The following is a 26,226-nucleotide window of genomic DNA, read 5'->3' as shown; positions in this document are numbered from 1 at the left end:
GGGGGGCAGGGACCATGAAATTAAGAACGTTCGTTCCCCTTCACCCATAGATGCTTTATGCCAAATTTGGTTGAAATTTGTTGAGCGGTTGCAGAGAGGAAGCTGAAAACGTTCAAATGTTAACACAAGATGCAAACTGCATGACAACGGACAAAAATGGATAGCAATAGGTCACATGAGTAAACTAAAAAAAATAAAGAATTGATATGAAGAACTGATATTCTACCAAAAACATATAGGGTGATTCATTCCAACAATTGAAAGATTAATCATACCTTTTGACATTGACTTTCTGCTGCTGATTTTAAATTGATAGAGCAGTTGCTTTGTTTATGCAGCAAAAAAGTATCAATATCTGTGAACAGGTCACAAACAAATTTGTCAAATGCATCTAAAAGGAAACAAATACATGTACATATGACAGGAGTATGTAAAACTAAGATGAACTAGAGGTATTGTAAGCTAAAAGATTTTACCCCTTATAGTTTTTTATCACATGTCAAAGCAAGACCAAGTGATATAACTCCTTAATCTTATGATGTTTTGATATGTTCAAAATGAAATCTGAATATATTCTGTTAAGAAATACTTGAGTTTTTATGTATTTTTCACATTACATTAAAAAAGTTGACAAACAAGACGGAGAAGTGATTCCAAAACAAAAGGCCAATGGGCCACATCTCTCACATGAGTAAATTTCGTCGTACTGTTCATAAACAGATTCCTCCCTTCTAATACTGATTGTGGCCCTACCCTATCCCTGGTGGTCATGATTTGAACAATATAGAATTTACACTACCCCAGAATGTTTTCACATAAGTTTCAGCTTTTCTGACCCTGTAGTTCTTGATAAGAAGTTTTTTAAAGATTTTCTGTAAATATTTCAATGTAAAATTTGGAATCCCTATTTGGGCTCCACCCTACTCCCAGGAGTCATCATTTGAAATCTACACTACCCCAGAATTCTTCCACATAAGTTTCAGCTTTTCTGGCCCAATATTTCTTGAGAAGAAGATTTCAAAGATTTTTCTAAAATATTTCAATGTAAAACTTGGACTCCCTATTATGGCCCCATTCTATCCCTGGGGGATAATGATTTGAACAATTTAGAAACTACAGTACCACAGGATGCTGCCTCATAAGATTCAGCCTTTCTTGCCAAGTGGTTCTTGAGAAGATCTAGGATCAGAACTAGAAGATTTTTTAATGGCCTCACTCGATTTTTGTCTTTCCTTGATTAACTCCCCTTGCAAGGGGAGTTAGCCCTCTCTTTTTATGATCTAAACAACTCCCTTTCACCCAAGGATACTTTGTACCAAGTTTGTAAATATTGGTCTAGTGGTTCTTGAGAAGAAGTCAAAAATGTGAAAAGTTTACAGACAGATGGATAGACCGACAGTCGGATGGACGGACGACAGACAACAGGTGATCAGTAAAGCTCACTTGAGTTTCAGCTCAGGTGAGCTAAAAACATTTCGTGTTGTTTCCTAAAAATAATAGACATCTTCAACAATCTACCTTCTCCTGCTGGCTTTTTACATCTGCTCTTTTCCTCGTGTACCTTTAAAAAAATGTTTACATAATATTTTCAAATTACTTTATTCAGTAGATTTAAATGCATAATTCTTCCTAAAAAAACTAACCACTGTTTTTAAGAATAAGGTTTTTAAGAATATTTCTTAACATTCTAAGCCAAGATTTAAACCTTGGCTTCTCATTGTGACTAAACCTTATCCCCATGGTCATGGTTTGAATAATGGAGAGGGTAAAGCTAATAAACAGTGTTATCTAAAAAAAATCTAACAAGAGTCCCAGGGGACACATGGATCACCTGCGTACTGTGTCTAGGAAAAAAAAGCAAAAATCAGTTCATTATTAAAAAGCTTAAATGCATGAGTGGTCCCGACCGATACAAAACATAGGTAATCAGAGATTACAGAGCTCACCTAAATGAATGTTGTCTTTAAGTAAGGCAAAGTCACACAATTACCCAACTAAGAGTGTACATCCAAAAATGCAAAATTTATGCAATTTTGATCTGATACTATGGAATAGACCTGTATAAAAACTTCAAACTAGTTCTTCAATCTTCATGTAATTAAAATTCAGCATCTGAAGCAAGTTTGAGAGTTTTCATCCCTTGATGCATCATTTGTGCAAGTTTGGTTTATAAAAGCCTTATAGTTTCTTGGTAATAGACCTGCATCCATAACTTTTAGCTGGTCCATTTGTTATAGTCAGTATTGTATAGATAATAAGTGTAATATTATATTGTCAATACTCACACTGCCTACTACTTTAATTACGATTATGGGAAGTTTACCTTATTATTTACAGGAATTGACAGTTTTTCAAATTTAATTACTTTTTTAAACTGTGACTTTGCTGGCTCTTGCTTAAAATATGAAGAAAGAATCAGTTCAAAGCTAATACTGGATTTAACTAATTAATGCTCTTTATTTCATATTTATATGATTTTTACTACATTATGACCATTTAATCGATTAGATTTTGATATTCTGTTTACTAGTTTCCTTCTCTACCTTTTAAATGTTTGTCGTTGTCGTTCAATCATTTCACATATAAAAATTACTACTGATACAGGCAATTGTTTAACAACAAGAGGACAAATTTACCCCACCAGCTGTGTTCGATTCTCATCAGGTTGTCCAGACGAAGCGTTTCGAAGCAACAAAATATACAAATGCGAAGGTCCGTCTAGCTGCATTTCTGTCTGTTTGTAACACTTTCGTTTCCGCGATATCTCGAGAAGCCTTTGAGCTTTTCCAATGAAATTTTACAAAGCAACTCCCGTTGATGAGTGACTGTTTTATTTTTTTCATGTGCAACTAGATACATAAAAAGTTTTCTGTTTTTAATAATATTGCTTTAAATTCATGATGTTTGTGATATCCTAAATGTCTTGACATTTAATTACACAGGTTACTATGGATAATAACTAGATATCAACTCCATAACAACAAATACAAGAAATATACACATACTTCTCAAGGTGAGGTAAGGTTTGATAATTTATGAACAACAACACCACTTGTTCTTTCTGTTCCAAACTGTGTCTGTTTTGATTGACAATTGAGCCCAAATATACCCGAATCTATTTATAGTAACTTATTACAACCTAGAAAAGTTGTTTTATTTGGATTACTACTGTATCATATAGTAATGGGAAAAAATATTGGTCCAATTTGAAATATTCGAACATCAACTAAATATGTGCAATCTTTATTCAAAATTTTCAAAATGGCCATTGTCCAGTACATCTAATATTCACGTTCGGGATTGTCCACGGCGGTTCTAAAAACTGACCCTCTCCCACAACATACGGCATTCACTCAAACTTCAATTACCACATTTTACGCAATTATGACACATACGAGACGGACACTCTTTGAGGCAGAGAATTGACACTTATTCCTTAAATAAATATTGAGTGACAGTTTCCTTTTTACTGTCTAAACATTAATTGTTAGATAAATAATGTTAAGCATATGTCTAAAATAAGAATTAAAAATAATTTTTTTTTATAAAATCAAATTCTGTTACATTGTAAATTAATTTTGTAAAATTTTCTATGTGAAACATAGTTTTCAGATAATTTTTTTCTCTTTTAGTTTTCTTTAAGTTTTTTTTTCAATGCAACTTTTTTTCATGAATTTCTTGAACTTTAAAAAGACCCCTATTGACTTTAAGTCTAAAGCTGAAAGGTCAAAGTTGACACAGTTTCTTTCTCCATCTGCAACAATTTTCCAGTTCTTCAATCCTCTTCTTTTTTCTTAAGCGGGGGACACAAGTTCTCTGAATTAGCTTGTTTTATTATTTATTTAACTTATTTCTTTGATTTGACTAAATAATAAACAAATACAATACTGTACATTTACATGTTCCATCCATTTCATACGATGCTGATATATTATAATATACATGTAAGTGTTTTCCATTTATATAATCTAACTGCCATAGAAGATGTTAAAAAAATACAATTTTACCAATTTTTTTGGATCATAAAGACAGGAGTTGTCTAAGAACTCCATTGATTTAGTTCATATGCATATTTTTATATAAATTTTATTGGTGCTTATGATGTCTTTAAAATTATTTATCTTGATGCAATTTAAAAGAATACAGTGCCTATGGTACTACCGGATCAACGGTACTTCTGTAAAAAAATAAGTGAAATAAAGTGTTACAAACAAATGGAACGTATGAATTTATGACATTGACTTTTGACCTCCAAATCTAAGGGGTCTTTTTTTAGGCCACATGGCAATGTGATGAAAAATCTCATTGAATAGATCTCAAAGAAAACTCAAGTTATCATCTAGAAAATGTTATAAGTATGAAATGTAATGTTTGCCTTTCTGATCTTGACCTTTGACCTTTTGACCTCAAAATCAATAGGGGTCATTTTTCAGGCCATTAAGAGTTGAGATTGCAAAAAATCAAACGCTTTCATTGCAAAACATCAAGGATTTCAAAGATCTCTCTCAGAAACGAATTGTTACGCAGAAACAGAATGTATGAATTTATGTCCCTGACGTTGACCTTTTGATCCTAAAATCAATAGGGGTCTTTTTTACGCCATAGGGAGACGTTGTATAAAATTTCATTGCAAAAGCTCAAAGCCTTCTTGAGATAGCGTCTGGTAACAAAAATCTGATGAGTGGTATCCACATGTATCTCACATAAACATGTGATTGATATATATATATATATATATATATATATATATATATATATATATATATATATATATATATATATATATAATATATATAATATATATAATATATATGCCTTCACCATTTGCATATTTTCAATTCGCATATCCTTATATCTCTCCCGAGCCTTGAAATTAAAACCATAAATATAATAAATGATGCAAATTATTTGATATTTTGGCATATTCGTAAAATAAAAAACAAAACAAAACAAAATAATACATAAATAAATAAATCAAAAATTAAAAAAAAAATGAAACAGATATTTGAAATACAAATTTTATTTGGAGACAATTTATTTTTTTTTCTCTAAAACTGAGGATACAATTTTCATGAATTGAATGCACGGTTTGTATAAAGATTTTATAAAACTCTATGGTTTGAGTTTTCATCTTGAACTATCTTAATAACTACAAGTGTGTCCATTGTTCTCCTCAATAATTCTGTATTCAGGAGAGAACTCTATGAATTCCGTTTTGGTAATATCATCGGGACAGATATATGTCGTCAATAGTTCGCCTTGGACTTTAATCAAGACAGTTGTTTCATCTATGACGTCCAATGATAAGGCAAACTCTTTCGAAAATACCGTCGGATCCGCACCAACAAGAACTTCTTTTTGCCAGTTTTGATTAACGAAAGAGTTCAAAACTATTTGATATGCTGGATACCTTGGATTGAAATGCAGAATGATATCGCTGCAGTCGCCCATATGTCTTTTAAAATTTATGGCCATTCCGCTTAAAAAAAAATTATAACATAAATTAATGAGGAACTGGAGAGAGAGAGAGAGAGAGAGAGAGAGAGAGAGAGAGAGAGACTTACCCTTGTTTTCCATTTCCTCTCTCGTTATATTTCACTCTCAGGGTAGTTTTCTTGCCAACCACTATTTCTTTTCCAATATGTCTTAGATGGGCCTATTCATTTATAAAATGTAATTAAGATAAGTCATAACCAATTTTAGGGAAGGAAAAAGTTACATTTACTTAATTAATTGATGACTTTTTTAAAATAAAATTATTTAAGAATCTCTTGTGTTTGATTATTGTTTGCAGGGAATTAATTTATTCTGAATCTAATGACTTAAATCAATGGATCTTATGAGAGCAATAGTTCATCCCATTCGCCCATCAAACCAATCATTGTTCCGATCAATTCAATAAATCAGCTGCAGCACTCAACAATGAGGTTTTGCTTGCAAAGCTTGATTCAGAGTTCAGTAAAAATGATTTTTATACCTTTAACTAGATATATCTTCTATTGACGAAATTATTAATTAGATAAAAGATGTTTGAATTGAAGACATCTTTGATTTAAAAAAATGTCCTTACAAAAGTAATTGCGAGTAGTAATTATTAAACTCTGTAATCAATTCATTAATTGTTCCGTGCATCAATTTAATTGTTGAAATAATTAATTCACTTGAAGTTGATAACAACAACAACAACAACAACAATAATAATAATAACTAGAAACTCATTGCGAGCAATGAGAGGTCTTCCGTCCGATTCTGAAAATAAAAGCAAAAATTCACTCTGAAAAAGTGATAAAAGAAATTCAGCGTGAAAATCCAAGAAAGCTAACCATTAACCATTCACTTTTTTGCATCACTTCCTGTCACGACCGGAAGTAACGGCAATACAAGATTTTCTCACGATTCAAATAAACTGATGACTGACTATCAGACCTGAAAGTTTTAGACTTCAGTCGTTTACTGTTGCCAAGCAATATTGTGACAATAAATTCTAATTTTGAGGACAGGTAATCACTCGACCGGAAGTGAATTTTATAAAAAAAATCTCTGCAAACTTTTTCAATCAAAAAGATGAAAACATACATAAAACTCCTCAAAGACTCTCTATTAACCCTGTAAATCCCAAAGAAAAATATTGAAAAACAAAAAAGTTGCAAATTTAACATTTTTGAATTCACTTTCGTTTGCGACCGGAAGTAAGAACGACGAAAATTAATTGTCGATAAATATATCTACATTTGATGCTCTATCACCTCAGCAAGTTTCATATTCATATCTTTAGCCATTCTCTGTTGATACTGTTTACTTTCTTTTATTCTTTATGTATTCAACTTTTTATTTCATGTAATTCCATATACAGGCATGTCCATGTAATCTTTTTCTGCACTTCTATATACTTCTGCATCAGACCATTTGTCTACTACGAAAGGTTGATCACGATACATTATTTCGCGCGAAATGTCACGGGTAAATATTCGCGCATATCCTTCGGAATGTATTTTCTATTGAATGGTGATGGTTTCAATGAAATTTCAAAATGTATGTTCTTATAACCTGAATATCGAGCTTGAGAAAGTATATTTATCATATTGTACTTATTATATATCGTATGGATAAGTAACACTGAAGCAGTGATTTAGGTAAGATTTTCTACAAGTTTTATTTTCCTGTTTACCCCCAAAGTGGACTATCCCGATTAGTTACACATTCATGGGAAGACTAGAATGTTTCACCCAAAAACATGTCTCGTCCTGCGACGGTCAAGGAATCTGATACCATTTATGTTCAATAACAACATCTTTTAGAAAAAAAATATTTAAATCATTTTCATTAAACAATCTTTAAAAAAATGGTTTTCTTATTTCTGTTCATTTAATATGACACAAGCCTGCATGGGGAAAAAACAATGGCCACGTAATAATTACTATATATTGATTGCTTTAGTCAGGCAAGTTTCTTGAAAAGCTTTTACTTATAACCATGGTTTAGGATCAGTTTTTCCGTGGTGTAAAACAAAAGGTTGTAGTTATCGTATTTCCACTTGTAGTCATGTCGTTTTTCTACTTTGAGATACAGACAAGAAAAATTATAGTAGACGTTTGAGGAAACCCCGGATTAAAACTCTATTGCGAAACAGAATTGCAACGTAATTGTGATGTGACAATCCAACATTTCCTTCACATTTCTTTGATCCTTATGGTACTTTCATTCAAACAAACGCTCGGCTGATTCCGTAAATTCTGACCTACTTATCGGAGTTTACGGAGACAGCAGCCATTTTGGACCCGCTTCAAATTTAGAAATGCGAATATCTAGAGTTTGGATTGATCAATTCTAAAATAAATTATATATAAAGCATTTTCAGAAGAGTCTCTATTAACCTTATTAAAATAAAAGAAAAATATAGAAAAACAAAAAAGTTTAAAAATACGACTTTTTTAAATTCGCATCCGATAACGACCGGAAGTATTGACGACGCACAAAAAGGTGATTCCCCTCATCTAGAAGACATAACCTATCATCTCTAACAAGTCTCCAGTTCATATCTTAAACCATTTTTGAAAAAAAGGGGGGACAAAATTTCATTTTAAAATCAGAAAACTGTCAATAACTTGGCACCAGAAGCGAGTTTTCCAAATTTTCCTTCTGATGAACAAAGTTCATTTGACGACGCATAATTCCTGAAAGTTTCATTTAAAACCACTGAATAGTTTTTGAGAAATCGCCTGCACAAAATTTTGGGGAAAAAAATAATAATAATAATAATAATAATAAGAAACAGTAGAATCACTATAAGGTCTTCCGTGAAGACGGAAGACCTTAATAATAATAATACGTGTAATAATAATGTAAATTTAGCGCTAAATACTATCATATTCCGCCAACAAAAATGTCAAATGATACTGACATATCCCATTCTTGTTTCTTCTTGTTATCTTCTGTGAAAGTCTAAATACTCTAAAAAAAATCAAATTCTATATATATATATATATATATATATATATATATATATATATATATATATATATATATATATATATATATATATATATATATATATATATATATATATATATATATATATAACATTTACACTTTAAAATCATAGTTATCAAGAAGACAAATGTTTAACGAGAGATACAAATAGACGACTCATATAAATAGGATAACAATGCAAAATGCAAAATTGTGATAAATCATTACGCTGACCAAATACGGGAAGAACGAGCAGAAAACGAGTGATTTAACAGTGTGAAGGAGGTATCGAACAATGAATAACACCAACGGAAAATGCCACTGTCCTCCCATAAGGCATTTTTCTTCAAGTCTTCCCAGGTGACGGAGACCGTTCACGGTAGCTCAGTCGGTAGAGCGCTCGCTTCGTGATCGGGAGGTCGTGAGTTCGAATCTCGGCCGCGACAGACCTAAGCTGATAAAATATAGGTAGCAACTGTTCCTTCGCCATGCGCTCGGCACTTTGAAGTGAAAGTTGCGGGTCTTTCGGATGAGACCTTAAAAACCGAGGCCCCGTGTCACGGCAGGCGTTGGCACGATAAAGATCCCTCACTGCTCAATGACCCTGAGTGCCGAGTAAAGGTCAAAGTTTGAAGCCCTTCACCGGTATATGGTGACGTCTCTATATGAGTGAAAAATTCTCGAATGGGACGTAAAACAATATACAATCAATCAATCAATCAATCAATCCCAGGTAACGGCACTTTTAATCTAAACGATGCCCTAAATAGAATGTAGCTCTGCAGTGTTGCCATAGCAACCATGACAATTGTAATTGAATAATGTTTCTATAAGCTATTACACAAGGTAAACTATTTTGATTGCTTTTCTCCCTTGTACAACTGAGTTTGGTCATGTAACTAATGTAATGTAGGCTACATGTAGACATGATTTCCAACTATTTTGAGAGATATATTCCTAACAATTCCTTTATAGCATATGTGTCAAAAAGGTAGAATGTCTTCAATTAAGTAATCAAATTGGTTTATAGGTTTTTGGTTTTTTGAAGGTGGTGCCCTGCTAATAGCTTTAAAATTATTTTCATAAATTGCATTCGTTAATTTATTTCATCTTTTTGTCATTATCTTAAAACATAAAAGAAAATAAATAATAATTAATCTCTTTTTACCTTCTGAGGAACTGATTTCTTTACTTATTAGAGAGAAAAAAAAATGAAGAATTTAATGTATGAAAATTCACTTACCAAAAGCAGGATGAAATACTTAAATTTATTTCCACGTGAACATATTTAAATACTCGTGTTTTAAGGCGTGACACAGAAGCATCCAATCAGATGGCACGAAATCACCTTTTGGACATTTGATATTCCAATGTATTGTACACTTCATCGTCTCTGAAAAAAATAAATGTAATCCTTGTCATGTGTAAGAACCAACCAAATGCAAAGTAAAATCCATTTGAAAAGGAGGGTTGGGGGATAAAAAGGCGCTCATTACCAGGGGAAACAAACTGGCGTATTACATAAGTGTACAATATAAAGACATTAAATATTCTGCTAGATACTTCGAGTCTAAAAAAAAAAACCAAAGGCAATGATTAAATGAGATAATAAAAGTGAAACAAAGTGGATAGTTTTCTGAAACATTTTTCATGTTTCTTTTAATATTTCTTTTTCACAATAAATCAATGGAAATTAATAATAATTTTAACGAAAAAATGAACAGGTCACGCACATGTACACGTGTATATACATGTATATATTTCATTATTTATTAAATTCATTTCTTAATGGAAAATGGAACAACTTTTTATTGATTTGAAAGTAGTATTAAAGAAGACTGGGGTAGACTTCCAATTCTGGGGTGAAATCTCAACGAGTGTAGGATTACAAATGATCTTCAAATGAGTACAAAAACGGACATCTTAAGAAAAAATTGATCGGCAAAGAGAGATGTGAGTGAATGGGAAGAGCATTTATTTACAGTACGTTTTATTTTTGTCAAGGTGGATTGTTAGCCAACCATATAAATAAGAAGCAGCAACCGGAAAACTAAGTCGAAAATTGAAGATCGATCAACTAGAGTAAAATTACATATTTTCTTGGGTTCAAATTTTCGTGATTAAAAGAAAAAAGAATATTGGGTCGTGGTGATTTGATTTTGAGTTGAGTTATCATATATTTGAAGTTTTACATTTCGTTGGGGATGTGAATTCGTGGTTCCTTTTATACCACGAAAGGAAAGAAAAGTAAATCCCCAAGGAAAAGTAGTTATTTCACAGTATATAATCAAGCAAGAAATGAAAAAAAGAAAGATGAAGAGAAAGACAAAGGAAATCCTAACATATTCCAGTAAAAAAGAGAGAATCGAAAACCTGGCCAAGTTAAAATAGTTTGTAGAAACAATTAATGATAAAAAAAAATCTGAAAACCTGGTCAAGATCAAATTTTTTTGTAGAAACCATTTATGATAAAAAAAAAAATTCTGAAAAGTTGGTCAAGATCAAATATTTTTGTAGAAACCATTAATGATAAAAATTCTGAAAACCTGGTTAAGATCAAATATTTTTTAAAGGAAACCATTAATGATAAAAATGGCAGTAATCTTCAAGTATGTAACTGTTAAGTGTACATTACTACGGAGATATGTAAAGTCTACACATTTTCACTATTGGATTTCAAAATATTGATGAATACATTCAAGGATATGTCTCCATTTTGGACGTACAGTCCAGAACTTAGATACATTTAGTCCGTGCTGATCAGACTTTGTTCAGGGAATAATCATAAGAATGTAATCAATACAAAAGGTCCAAGTGCCGTGACGGTCACCTGAGTATAATGTAACTCTGCAAAGGATTCATAGATTGAATAAAACAAAATGAGCTGATAAATGAAGCTATTTTTCTTAAAAGCAAGAGAAATAGGATTACCAGGGATCATCAAAATAAATAATTTAGTGCTCAGTAACAAATCTTTAAGTTGATCTATTTACTTGCCTGTACTTGCCCCCATTTGTCACTATGCTCATGTGGGCTAAACAAAACAATATTTCTTGAGCACTTTTAGTAAACCCATGTCATTAATATTCCCTCTCACATGGGCCTCTCGTAGTCTTCGAAGAACATTTAATGTATAAAGATAAGGTGTTCTTGTCCCATTGTTATCTATCTATTCTTAAAAAGTCTACCTGATCACCAAAACAAAAACTATGAAAGTACTTTTTGTATAAAATATTATGAAAATTCATGTATCATTCAATTGACCTTTCAATTACTTTATTCACAGTAATTAATTTTCATAAGTGAATAGCAATGGGGAATAACCTCCTTAGAAGAATAAACCATAGATTCAACATAGCCCCATCCCTAACACCATAGCCCCTGACTTAAGGACCAAAAATTTCACAATTTTGGAAGATGCACCCTTGCGCTTAGTATGTTTGCTAAATATCCAAGGATAGAAAAGATTTTCAAAGTAATAATGCATTTTACTATCTATTCAAAAGAGCCCCACCCTAACACCAAAACCCCTGACCCAGGGGTTATAAATTTAATACTTTCTGAAAAAGGCATTCTTGCTCATCATAACCATGCAATAAGTTTATCTGCTAAATATTCAGGGTAGAGAAAAATATTTTCAAAGAATGAATGCATTTTCACTATTCAATCAACATAGCCCATACCCCCTCCTGCAGAACCTCTGACCCCCGTGCCATAAATTTCACAATTTTGGAAAAGGCACTCTTGATCATCACAGCTATGCACCTGGTCTGCTTTTTGCTTAACACCCAGGATCAGAGAAAATTTGCATAGAAATAATGTAATTTCAATAATCAATAGAGCCCCCACTCCCAAAGAACCCCTGACCCTGGGGCAAAAAAATTCTCTATTTTGGAAGACGCACTCTTGATCATCATAATCATGCACGTAGTTTATCTGCTAAATACCCAGGAGTAGAGAAGAATATTTTCAAAGAATTAATGCATTTTCACTGTATAATCAATAGATCCCCGCCCTTACACAAGCCCTGACCCAGGTGCCATGAAATTCACAATTTTAGAAGATGCACCTTTGCTCATCATAACTATATACTTGGTTTGTTTCCTTAATACACAGGAGATATGAGAAGATTTTCGAAGAAATAATCCACTTTTACTATATACTTAATAGAACCTCCCTCCTATGGAACGCCTCACCTTGGGGCCTCAAATTTCATAATTTTCGAAAAGGGACCCTTGATCCTCATAATCATTCACCAGTTTATCTGCTTTTTATACAGGGGGAGATAATTTCTGTTTCATTTCTACAAACTTTTCACGTCTTTCTTCCTTCTTAAAAATGAAACGTTAATTTTTTTTCTAAAATGTCTATTTTGGCGTATCGGATATAAGTGAGATCTGAAAATTAATGTCTACGCATTAAAACGATCAGGTATGGAAACAGTACAAAATCCATAGGTGCACACAATATGGACAACCAAATACAAATAGCCAAATAGGTAATCATGCCCAACACAGTTTCAAACTCACTGCGATTCTTGGGGGGTTGCATATCACTGATGGCTTTAATTTGACCTTTTCAGGGTCAGGCTGAACATCTTGTGCTGAATCTATATGTTCAAAATAATCTATTTCAGTCTGAAAATCAGCTAGCTTCTTGGAATTTAGGTTTATACCTTTCTCTCTGGCTCATTGGAGAACAGCACGCCGGTTCGTGTCGTGCTCTGTCTGGGTTTGTCATAGACAAGAACATTATCAGCTATGGCAACAAGGCCAGGTAAATCATCGAAGCATTCCTCAATTTTACTTTGGAACTCTCCTGAGACGACTTAATACCAAACGGGAGCCTCAGGAATTTGTATTTGCCATACGGAGTGTTGAAAGTTGTTAACATGCTAGATTCGTCTGACAATTTAAGGGTCAAGTAACTACTACGAGCATCTAGCGATTTTTCTTCAGAAAGCTGAGGAAGCACATTATTCAAGGTTTTCGTAGGGTTATATAGGCAACGTATAGCCTTATTTAGATCTCTCGGATCTAAATAAATTCTGAGGGATCCATTAGGCTTCTCTGTGATGACCAAAGAATTGATCCATTGAATTGGTTCCTTAGTAATGATCATTTCTTTTTCCATCTTGTCCAATTCAACCTTCAGTTTTTTGGATATGACCTCTTTTACTCTACGCGGTGGGTATACGACTGGTTGAACGCTCCGGTCATTCTCAATTTTAACTTACCCCGGGAACAGACCTATACCCTTAATACATCGTTGAATTCGGTGAGTACGGTTTCTTTGTCAAGAGACCTCAGGGGAGGGGAAATGCTTACAGAATCAACCAACTTGACAAGTCTTAGGTTTTAACAAGAGGGTAGTCCCAGGATGGGTGGAGCCCTTTTCCCTTACGTATCAATAATATGAAAATCTGTTCTTATCCTTTTACCTTTATTATTAAAATCAAGACTATTACACCTATTGACTTGAGTGGGGAACCCCACACTCTACAAGGTTTTGGGCTTGGTGAAGAGAGTACTGTTTTCTCATGCGTTTAGATATAGCTAGAGGTAGGACATTCACTTGTGACACTATATCCAGTTTACAATTTACAATGCTTCGTGTATCTGCATGCGTTGCATTTAATTCAGCAAATGCTTCACTATTCTTAACACTGGTACATGAAGTGGCAATACAATCAATAAAGAAACCATCATAATTATCAGGTGTCAATTTCATTAACATGACCATTTTCAATTGATTCATACATATCATCATACATCAAAATATTCTGATTCACGAATTTCATTAACACTTGCGCAAAGTTTAGAGAAGTAATTCCACTTCCTGTATTTGCTACATTGTTTTCCTCTTGCAGGGCATCTGGTCTCTCCCTGGTGATCAAAGCAACATTTCGGACACTTGCTCTGATGCGCTTTCGAAATTTCTCGTCCACAATGGTCACTTTGTCTTTTAGGTGGAGTGCTTCCCCCACATGATGGTGCTGTCGATTTGAGATGACGCACGTTTGCTCTACCTCGCCCTCGTAAGTGCGGTCTTCGATGGGTCATTGCACTGACGTTGTTCGGACTTGCTCTGGCGGAATTATCAGTCACAGGCGACCCCCGTCGTCTTCAGCTGCTGCTGAGAGTTTTCAAACTTGTGTACTATTTGGATTGCTTTCTCTAGCGTAAGCTGTGCTCAATGTTTCATCAGTTTTCCTTTACCTTTAGCAGAGTTAGTGCCAAATACAAGACGGTCTCTAATCATGGCGTCTTCTGCGCCCTCAAATACACAGTTTTTAGCGAGTAAACGCAAGCGAGTTATGTATTGTTCTACTGGTCGTGCCCCCTGTGTTTCTTTGTGGAACTTATACCTCGAGAATACTGAATTTTGTTTTGGTTGTACATATTCCTGAAATTTCTTGAAATGAGCTTCTAGCAATTTACCTTCGGATTCGCTTAGTATCCATGTGTTTATGCAATTGTATACACCTCGCCCCTTTTCTCCCGTCCATAGGAGTAAGTATCTAATGTTTTGTCTCCCTTCTTTTTCTGCAGCTTGAATTTCTTCCACGCTTCGAGAGGGTTTGAAGCATCCAATTGCATCTGCAGCTGAGGAACACCTGCCAGATCTATTCTGTAATGTCTGTAATCTTTTGTGTAATTCATATACGGTACCAATTTTGATGCACCAGATGCGCATTTCGACAAATTATATCTCTTCAGTGATGCCCATGCCGAAAAGTTGGAAATCCGAATTGTATCATTCTGACTCCATGTTTTGTGTTTAGGGATAATTATAAGGATGCTGGCTGATTGTACGGAGGGGTTATCAACAATTGAACGCCATTTTCGATTTAACATAATTATAATATGCATGCTCAACATAAAATTAACTCATGTATAAATTGATTCCTTTTGAACATATAATAGCAACGTAAAGTTTTTTTTTTATTTTGGTGATCTCAGGAAATGAGGTATCTCCTTAAGTAAAATAGACATCTTTTTAATCTTGGAGATATATGTATCTCTTTTTTAAAATCTTACGAGATATCTATCAAGGTCAGAGAATATCTATGTTAACATTGATAAAAATATATTTCATAGCGTTGAAAAGATATCTCTATGGCTTTCAGAGATAACTCTCTTAGTTAAGGAGATTTCTCTTGTTTAAAGGTATAGGATATATCTCTCTAGGTAAAAGAGATATTGCTCAAAGTTAAAGAAATATATCTTTTGGTGAAAGAGATACCTCTCTTAGGTAAATGGAAATATCTCTTGATTAAAGATACATACCTCTTTTTTGAATAAATAGTAAATTCCTTTGTTAAAATAAAACTTTGATACACCATTGTGGCGTAACCGTCATCCCAGGGTCATGCTTTTCATATTTTTTAATCTGAGAATACTTTCCAAATAATATGACTTAATGATGTCCTACTGTTCCAGAAGAGAAGATATTTATGTATCTGTGCTTAATAGCCCAAAGTTATACTTCAATCATTGTTACATCAGCCTACAGTGTAACCCAAAGAAACCATCATTTGTGTACCAACATGAGAGTGTTTTAATATATATGGTACTAATCATTCTCCATTATTTCCTTAGAACGAAAGGTTAAGACTTACTTTTCCTCATATTCTCATGTTTTTTTCCGCATTACATGTCCCATTAACACTTTGTTTCGGAGCATTATCTACAAAATTTAAAAATCAAGAAAACGTTCACTTAGGTTTTATCTGTTGTGGTCTAGTGGTTCATGAGAAATTGGGTAGAAATTAGTAATATCAGAACTCATTAAACATTTATGAAATGCTACTTGCAGTCTGAAGTAAATATCAATTCAGAAATTAAAAAAAATTGTTTCCATTTGTACCTGGGGCACACTGCTTATCAACTAATAAGCATGTTCCAATTGGTAGTTATCTTTTGTTCATAGCTTTTGTCAGATGTAGAAGTTGCCAAATACATGTATATGGATGCAACGCACAAATTATGTACGCAGCACAGTTAAGGCTGCAATAAGGAGGCGGGGCCTAATTTTTACGGGAAATGCTTACTATGACATCACACAAAAATACATCTTCTTCAAATTACCACAAAATGAAATGATACGCTATCTTAAACTGTTGGATAGCTTTAAACTACATTAATACTTACTATTGCATGTATTTTTGTCGTTGGTTAAATCCCACACAGCAATATATAAACAATTCACTGATCGCAATGCAATTGTCAATGTGACGTCATATCGTAAAATTTGACGCAGTTTGTATGCAGTGAGTGGCGATATTTGAAAAGTGCTGCGAACCTGATGAAATCTTGCAAATGAATTAATTACATCTACATTTAATGTACTTGACCAGCAAAATATTCAACATACGGTCTAACAAATGTAATATTAGCAATTACATAGTAGAATCTATATAGGTTCGCAGCACTTTTCACAAACTACAAAGAGTGTTGAAAATAATTATAAATTGAACTTAGATTTTTAACTTGGTTATGCCCTTGCAATATTGGAATTTATAGATGACCTCAATACTGCAGGTATATTTGCTAAGATCACGTGACTGCCACATTACGTGACAAATCTAAATAAGAAATATAAACGTCCTCAACATGTAGTTTTCAGCCACATTACATTTGTCCGATAATAGTAAAGGCCTAAAAAGAATCGCCCATCCTTGTAAAGAATGTATTTTCTATCTAAAAAATTCGGCGATATTTCCATTTGGCACCTTAACTGTACTGCGTACTTCATTGTTTAAAAAATACATGTAAACAGTTAAGAAGAAAGACATCTCTCCTTCTGTATTTTTTAATGCTTTTATGATGAAATATATGGATATAACGAACATTATTCAAGCTCAAAAGTCCATTAAACGATACAAATTTAGGAGCATAGCAAACACGGACATCTAAAAAAGGTGGGATCAGGTGCCATGGAGGAGTGAACATCCCCTGCCGACCGGTCACACCTGCCGTGTGCTCTTTGTCATGATCGGGAAATAACGGAAAAATCCGTCGACAATTCAGTGTGTAAATAATGGCCTAACAATTAGTATGGAAAAAGTCAGTCAGCATTTGACTTCATGATAGATTGTATTTGCTGTCAAGGTCATTGTATCGACCATAGAACTTACGAAATGAAGACTTTAAACGAGACTGCTGATATTTTTGTTTCATCAATTTGTTTGTCAATAACGTACCACGTTTTAGAAATTGTTCATACGTAGAGCATGCTCTTGTGTTTCGAATCAACTGAGAGGTATAAACCCCGTATACAACTGATGAAGGTATATTGCTGCATACGTAAGGGAAGTTGACGATTGAAAAGTTAAAGTCATCACGTTTATCATAAAGCTTGGTTGTTAGATTACCATTAACGACTTTTTCTAGTAAAATATCCAAATATGAAACAGATGTGTCAGACTCTGTAGTGTCTTTTATTTCAAGCTCACCGGGATATATCGTATCGACATAAGAATGGAAATAACCATTATTAATTGACAATACGTCGTCTATATATCTAAATGCCGAGTTGAAGGTCATAGCAAGTGTTTTATTCTTTTCACGTATAAGATTTTGAAGAAATTCTGCATCATATGAATACAAAAATAGATCTGCTAATAACTGGGCGCAAATTGGTACCAATGGTAATTCCAATAGATTGTTGGAAGACCTGGTCTCCAAAAACCACATAGATATTGTCGATCAGGAACTCAAGCATCTTTTTAATATCAACTTCGGAGTACTTATGTGTACAATCAGAATGTTTTTAACAAAATAATTTTGCTAATGACCAATGACAAGGTAAGTAAATTTACAAGTTCCATTCTTATTGAAAAAAAAACAGCTGTCAATGATATCAAAAAGCCTGGACTTTAATTTATCATAGGGAATGGTTGTATATAAATTTGAAAAGTCGTAAATTTTCATGTTGAATTTGGTAAAATTTTGTGATTTCAAATTTTCCAAAAGCTCCTTGGAATTATGAAATATCCACATCTGATTTACGCCACTTCTCGAATATGTTGTTGCACATTGCTCCTGAAGATTCTCCTTCACTACTGTTAATATTTTAATGAGGAGTAAAGAAAGAGGCTTGGTTCTGGAACCCGCTGTGTATCTTTGTTTGTAAGGTTTTTTTATGAAGTTTCGGAATCCAATATAGATATGGTAATTCAAATTCATGTTGGTTGTTGGGAATATTAAAAATATTCAAAACTGACATATGATTTTGAAGAATTTCCTCCTTGAAAGGGAGCTATGGGTATAAGTTGGATCACCACTTGTAGAATTAAATCCCACATATGCATATATACCTACCTACCTACGAATGCTGGACAACTCGTCCCCAAGACAGGTCGCCCCCAAGACAACTCGCCCCCATTTAAGACAACTCGCTCCCAGTTTAAGAAACCAACAAATATTAAATATATTATATAGATATTTGACTTTAAAAATGTTCCTAGAAAGTTAAAACAAACAACTGAAAGTAAAATTTCTCAATTTTATTGAAAATAAAACACAACACAAGTAATTTAAACATTAATATCTATTGTCGGTACTGGCACTTTTTTTATGTAGCTTCACTAAATTTACACATTTGTTTACATTTTCGTCACAAATAAAACTAAATATATGTAATTTTCAGAGCCTGTATGCTTTAATTCGTCATCACGTTGAAACTGCTTCGGAGCTTGGATACGGCACGCCAATTTTTTTAACAACTTATTATACGCCATTTTCGGAACTTGCATGTTCTAATTAGTCGTCACTTTGAAGTACATATCAAAATTATTTGTGAGCTTGGGCGTTTCAGTAAAACTTTAGTCTGATGTTTTCATTTAATTTGTAATAATCATTATCATAAGTTTCTAAGCCGTCAGTTAAAAGTTAATTTCGTCATTAAATAATTAAGATGTTTTAACACTGAGGACAATGTGCTCTTTTAAAATAGACATATTTTATAAATATGAATTTAAAAAAAATATGATAAATCAAAATGCATTTAACTCTATTTCACAAGAATAAAATTTAAGAAAGCATGGATATAATGATTAAATCTTCTGTGCATACATTGTTTTCATACAAAATAATGATGTAAATGCATAAAAAAAATAAATAACCTAGCTATTACAATCGTAAATATTGATTATAATTTAAATTTGCACATAAAATATACATTATTGAATAACAGTTATACCTACATGAATGTTTTAATTGCAGCAAGTGCTGTTAGTAATTAAAAAAAAATCTCACGGATTGTAGAAACTAGAATTTGCACTTTCTATCTCAGCATGTGATTTGGAGAAGAGACAGCAATAAATAGGCGTGCTTTTAAGATGTTCATTTTTTTAAATTTAACCGACATAGATCTGTCGTCTGCTTACCTTGACATATATTGTACCCTGTCTACATATTTTTAATTTTAAATTGACTAGTTCTTTTTTGCAATTTTAAAGCCAATTATGCAAAACGAATTTCAATTTTATGTCCTTCCACATAATGTATCGTCCAAAATAAGTTCCAGATAAGGTTTGTTTTGATCAGAATTGTTGAAATTGTATTTAAATATGCAGACATATAAAAAATCAATAAAAAGATTTGTAAAATCAAGCTTTAAATGATGCATCTCTCTCTCTCTCTCTCTCTCTCTCTCTCTCTCTCTCTCTCTCTCTCTCTGTGTGTGTAGGTGTGTTTGTGTGTGTGTGTGTGTGTTTTGGACTTGTTTTATTTACCTTAATCATATCAATATGTATATGCATTCATGGTAATAACATTTCAAACACATATTACTGTGATATATTTTACACGCAAAATTTTTGTACTACATTTTTTTTACAATCAAAACTCTGCCATTCAGTTAAATGAAAGGTGACTGAAAGCTCATTGAAAGGTGACTGTACGGCAGAGCTCTGTTTCAACTTACTTTGAAAAGTTAACGCACTTTGCAAAAAGAAATCTTTTCAAAATGCGTTAATATCGACCATAGTAACGCACTTTAAAAAAAGTACACGGTTTGGTCAATATTCTTGCAAATTTTAGGTATGATAAATAATTATTTGATCCGGGTTGGATAATTTTTCGATAATTACGTCACATCCGGATCTGAGATATAGACGTTTTAAAGATTTTTAGGGGCTGTCTTGTTCCCAGAGGCTTATGTAAATATTATAAAAGGAAAATGGGTCTTTTAGAAATAACTGAGGAATGATTGTTTAATAGCAAAATTTCGTTTCTTTTTTTTATTTTATTCAGTCTGTAGTAAGTTCGGTAGATGAAGCGGTCAATAAGTGACCTAAAGCATCGCATATTTCTTAGGGAAAAAAAGCAATTATGATTTTTCCATTGAAAATAATTTTCCCACACAAAATGACGGGTTTTTTTTTAGTTATTTGATAAGTATTTAGAAGTATGAATTTTATTTTTATTCCCACACAATATGATGGCCTTTTTTTTTTTTTTTTTTTTTTTTTTTACAGTTATTTGATTAGTATTTAGGAGGGGTTATCAAAAAGTTCGTGGACAAGCGTCGTAAAATTGAAACCGCTTTAGGTACATCAATGAATTTTAACACATTTAGTTAGCATAATCTTTTCCATCTTTTAAAAAAAACAATTAATCATAAGTTTTCTTTTTAAATAAATTGTTAATGCATTTGTAAGCAATGGAATATGCGGGCGGCACAACCTCAAGCATGACGTTTTTTCTATCCGAGTGTAACAGGTGTAAAAACAGATGTGGTATGACACAATTGTTCCGTAAAATTTGCAATTTTTTACCTCATTCTGTAAGTTCTATGAAATTTTATCGTAAATTTTATGTAGAGTGCTCAAACAGTTAAGGGTTAAAATGACGTCAAAAAGGGGGAGGGGTTTCTTTTTCATTCTATAACGTTTTGCCCCTGGAAAAACTGGTATAGTCCTAGGAAATGTTTAAATGGGTTACAGAGAAATAAAATACATCTAGAGGACTTGTTTTTGAAAGTTGAAAAAGATTCAGAGAGATGAGACATGAACAGTTAATGTCGATTTGTAGTTAGGGTGTCATAAGTCAGTCATGTCGAAAAGTGACGTTGATCGTGTGTGGTAGATATTGAACTCCGACAAGCAGAATATGCTGACATAATCAAATGAGGGTCCTTCCCTATGTATAGTTCCATATACTATATTATATGCATTTAAAGCAGTTTTCATGACATTGTAAAGTCATATAACCAAGACGGGTTACTTAAGTACTAGCTTAACTCTAGGGAGTCTGATCAAGATAACTGTATTGAGGCAGAGGGAGCGGACATTAAGAAACAATGATGTTGTCGGACGTCATGAAACTAAACGGCGACAGCGCCGGCTGATAATATAGCGCCTTTTTAATGTTATAATAATTTGGCAAATTATCAATGTATTAATCTAAATTTTTCAACATTTCTTAAACTTTTGTTTTTTTATGCACCTTGTGAATTTTGTAAGCACAGACTTCACAGTATTAATTTATCGCATCAGTCCAAGAACTTTTTGATAACCCCTCTCAGAGGTAAGAAGAAGATATTTATGCATTGAAAAAAAGTTTTTTTCCCCATTTTTTAATTGTATAAGATTTTGTAAAGATACTTAGGCTAAAGTATAGTCAGCTGGCTATTGTTGCTTCGATCAGCAACATGGCCCCTGAGCCTCTCTTTTTTAATTCCATAGGGTGCGTTTTTTTTTCTCAGGAAAACTTATCTCATTTCTTTTATCTATTTTACGTTAACTCAAATTTATTGAGAGAAAGTATATCAATTCATACCAGTTATGTGAATACTTATATTTGGGTAGGAAAGATAAAGAGTTGGGCTGAGGGACCTTCTACCTGTCTTCTCCTCGTTCTCGATGAGGGTAGATCGATTCATCAGTTTTTCGACAAAAATATAACAAGATAAAGCTGTCTATTACCAAAATCTAAGTCCAGATTTTTTCTTTTATACACATTTTTTTCAAAGTGCGTTAAGTGTACATGGTAAAAAAAAAGTTTATGTACACTCTTAACGCACTTTGAAAAAAAGAATTTCAAAGTGCGTTGATTTTGTCCCAAATTTAACGCACTTTGAAAAAAAATTCATAGTGCTTAATTTTTGTCAAAGTTCGTTGCCACAGAGCTCTCCATTCAGTAATCTGTCCAGACCTTTCAGTGACCATTCAGTTGACTGAAAGGTGAAGTTTTATCCTGTGAATAATACTCTGTATAACTCTGTGTAACATTGTTATTTGATGTTATTTCATGGGACATTTTCCATGTAACTGCGGAAAAGTCAGAGAGCCTATCAAAATGAACAAACTTGTTTCAAAATTTCTTTCAATAGTGCAAGCTAGATTTTTCAATTATTATATAACATTGAAAGTCGGAGAAAGACAGCAATAAATAGGAGTGCTTTTTTCCTGCGAGTTTATCCGACATAGATTTGTTGTTTGCTTACATTGAAATACATTGTACCCTGTCAACATATCATAATTTTTAATTTAACTCGTCCTTAATGGCATGTTTAAAGCGAATTTCGTAGAATGATTTTAAATTCATTGTCATTCTACATAAAAGACTGATCCAGAGGATCGCGTTCCAGGTAAAGCATGTCTTTAAAGATGTTGTATAAATTGTATAGGAATGTATATAGAAAGAGCTAGAAAGAACCTACGAAGATTAAGCTTTAATAAAACATATATTACCTTAACAAAACGCCCCGCTGCTTGTATTTATGAGCTCTTTACAATAGAGACTTTTAGGTTATTTCTTAGTCTACGACACGATACTCCTTTAGTTCCTTTCAGTTCCATTGTGTATTAAGCGTAATATTTTGTCTGTCATCATGGGAGTATCTTCCACATTCACAATGAAGGATGACCTTTTTGTCTAGCTCATGTTTTGACATTATCTCTAGACAGAGTTTTCTATGCTCCAATTAATCTTCACAATAAAAAGAAAACAGCCTTTCGTAGGGAATAGCAAAATGTCTCAGCTAAAGTGTATTAAGATTAAAATAAAAAAAATACCCCTTGTACGGTATGTCTGATATCCATATTGCTTTTTGTGTTTTGAAAGTCGGTGTTGTTTGTTTGTTAAAACCGTCTGTATCAAAGGCCAGTGTTTTGAATGACAACCCTTCATAATTTTTCAGTTTACGTAAACGACATTATGTTTTATATACAGAATGATCCACAATTTGTTGCCTTTTTGAAGAAAAATAAAATATTAGAATGGCTTAATGAAATTTAATAAAACATCAAATATCAACAAATGCTTGCAAATTATACAGATTATGTCAGATTATGTCCAATAAAGTTTGAATATGTTTTATGCAGTTGATATCGATTTTTTTTGTATGATTTCCATTTTTTGTTGTGATTACAACATATCTAGCAGTTTTAAATGTGTAATTTTTCTACCCAATGCAACGTCGAATTTAACATAACTTTGTATTCATTGCTGAAAGATTGTAAACAATCTTCATAACTTTTGTGTACAAATTGTGTATTCGGACCAGGCACTTGAGTAATAAAGTAAATCAGTATCAATAGATCAACCATTTCATGTAAATGATCAGTGTTCAAGGATAACGATGTTGATTTAGGCCAAGATTATTGACTTTGAACACGTCTTAAATTGAATTTATGAAATGTGGAATTCTGACTTTGGCAAAGGTTAATTTTTAATTAGAGTTACGAAACACTGATCACACGCTGACCGCAGTCATTTCACATGAGTACCGAAAAAGTTAACAAGTTGCGGAAATGTCACGTAGACGGGTTCTGGGGTATCTAATGGCCGTGCGCGCCCTGACATCCTCAGTTACGGTTTCTCTTAAATAAAGAGGGTGTTGCAGAAACTCTCTATTATTCCCTACATCTTAAAGAACGTTTGTGACGGTACATGTACATATTGTCGTCGGCGACAATATGTACCTACCCTCACTGCACATACTGTCGTCCATCGGTACATATTGTCGCCTACGACAATATGTACCGAGAGACGAGCCTTTTTTACCTCCTGCATAATGGACGACAAAATGTAGTCACGCATTGACACACTTTGGTGTCGGCGACAATATGTACTGTGAACATTTGCACATATTGTCGCCGACATATTTTTTTAAGGAATATTTACTAAGATCAGAGAGAGAGAGAGAGAGAGAGAGAGAGAGAGAGAGATTTTGACTCACAAATACGGAGAGAGCCAGGCATACAAAAGGATAGACAAAGTGAAGTAAAAAGGATTACTAGCAATACTGTAGGGAGAAAAGGTTTTGGTCAGATAATTGTGTCCAGGATTAATGTACACCAATATTATATGCCAAGATACCATAATTCTTGATATATCTGAGAAATCAACTTTTTCTTTTATTTTCATTACTAAGAGATTGAATGTTATTTTTTTTTGGTTAAGTAATAATTATTATCTAGAAAATATTGCGTTATTCTTACACATGTGCCGATATAAATTGGGTTGGGGTCAACATTTTTAGCTTACCTGAGCTGAAAGCTCAAATGGGCTCTTCTGATCACATTTTGTCTGTCGTACCTCTGACCGTCCCTCCGTAAACTTTACACATTTTCAGCTTCTTCTCATAAACCACTGACCACTTTCAGCCAATCTTGCCATAAAGCATCATTGCATAAAGGGGATTCAAGTTTGTTCAAATGAAGGGCAATGCTCTCCTTCAAAGGAAGATAATTGAGAATTTATGAAAATTTAGTACCATCTTTCAGAAATCTTCTCAATCTTTTCTGTGCCAGAATAGTTTAAGGACATATGCAATGTAGTTTGAAATTTATTGTCTTTTTCCCTAAAGTTGAAGAGTTCCAATACTTAAAGGAACTGTGTGCTACATTTTAATGTCTATGTATGCTATTGTTCACTTCTTTTAAAACAAGTTTGGATAAACAAAACATCTAGAATATATGTTTAGTAATTTTTGTATATTTTTCTTTGAATTATACACTAATTTTCATCAATATATATCTTTTCATACCCCCTGGTAATGCATGCAGATTTTTTGTCTACGAACATCTGATGGCACTATAATCTTAAATTAAGAATATCTTGAAAAATTATCAGTAGGTAAAGTACGTTGCGTATGTCCTTAAACCAATGTGAAAGTTTCATTATAAAGATCAAAGTTTTACATAGAAATATATGGGAAAATCTTTCAAAATCTTCCTCTCAAGAACTACTGGGCCAGAAGAGTTGATACTTATGTGAAAGCTTCATTACATAATGTAAATTCAAGTTGGTTCAAATCTTGGCTCCTGGGGTAAGGTGGGACCACAGTGGTTGATCAAAGTTTTACATAGAATGTAAACAGAAGGTATTTAAAAAATCTTCTCAAGAACAACAAGCCAATGATTGGTGATGACTATATGGAAGCATTCTGGGGAAGTGTAGATTCCAGTTTCTTCAAATCATGTTCCCCGGGGCTAGGGTGGGGTCACAATGGGCGATCAAAGTTTTACATAGGTATGTACAGGAAAATTCTTTAAAATCGTCTTCTCAAGAACAGTAAAGTAATGATTAATAATATTTATATGGAAGCATTGTCATGTATTGTCGTGTGACATGTACCGATGGACGACAATATGTGCAGTGAGGGTAGGTACACATCGTCGTCGGCGACAATATGAACAGGACGACGATATGTGCCGTCACAATCGCGTTGCATGAATAAGCATACGAGACACGTCAGTGTTATTTACACACCAATTACACTTACAAAACTACAAAAAAAATC

General features: G+C 33.2%; 1 protein-coding gene across 1 annotated transcript; it reads right to left on the bottom strand.

The window, feature by feature from the left end:
* Nucleotides 1-5,004: 5,004 nt before the first annotated feature.
* LOC133186307 (uncharacterized) lies at nt 5,005-9,783 on the bottom strand. The gene is made up of 4 exons (XM_061321534.1): nt 9,713-9,783; nt 8,402-8,451; nt 5,565-5,656; nt 5,005-5,479 (listed from the first exon to the last, which is right to left on the bottom strand). The coding sequence occupies exons 2-4, from the start codon at nt 8,408-8,410 to the stop codon at nt 5,143-5,145; spliced, it is 438 nt and encodes a 145-aa protein (XP_061177518.1). The 5' UTR covers nt 8,411-8,451; nt 9,713-9,783; the 3' UTR covers nt 5,005-5,142.
* Nucleotides 9,784-26,226: the final 16,443 nt, after the last annotated feature.

Source organism: Saccostrea echinata, unplaced genomic scaffold, assembly GCF_033153115.1.
Source record: "Saccostrea echinata isolate AGI-Se365-2 ecotype Australia unplaced genomic scaffold, CSIRO_AGI_Sech_v1 ptg000013l, whole genome shotgun sequence".
Classification (NCBI taxonomy): domain Eukaryota; kingdom Metazoa; phylum Mollusca; class Bivalvia; order Ostreida; family Ostreidae; genus Saccostrea; species Saccostrea echinata.
This window is presented reverse-complemented; position numbering and strand designations above follow the sequence as displayed.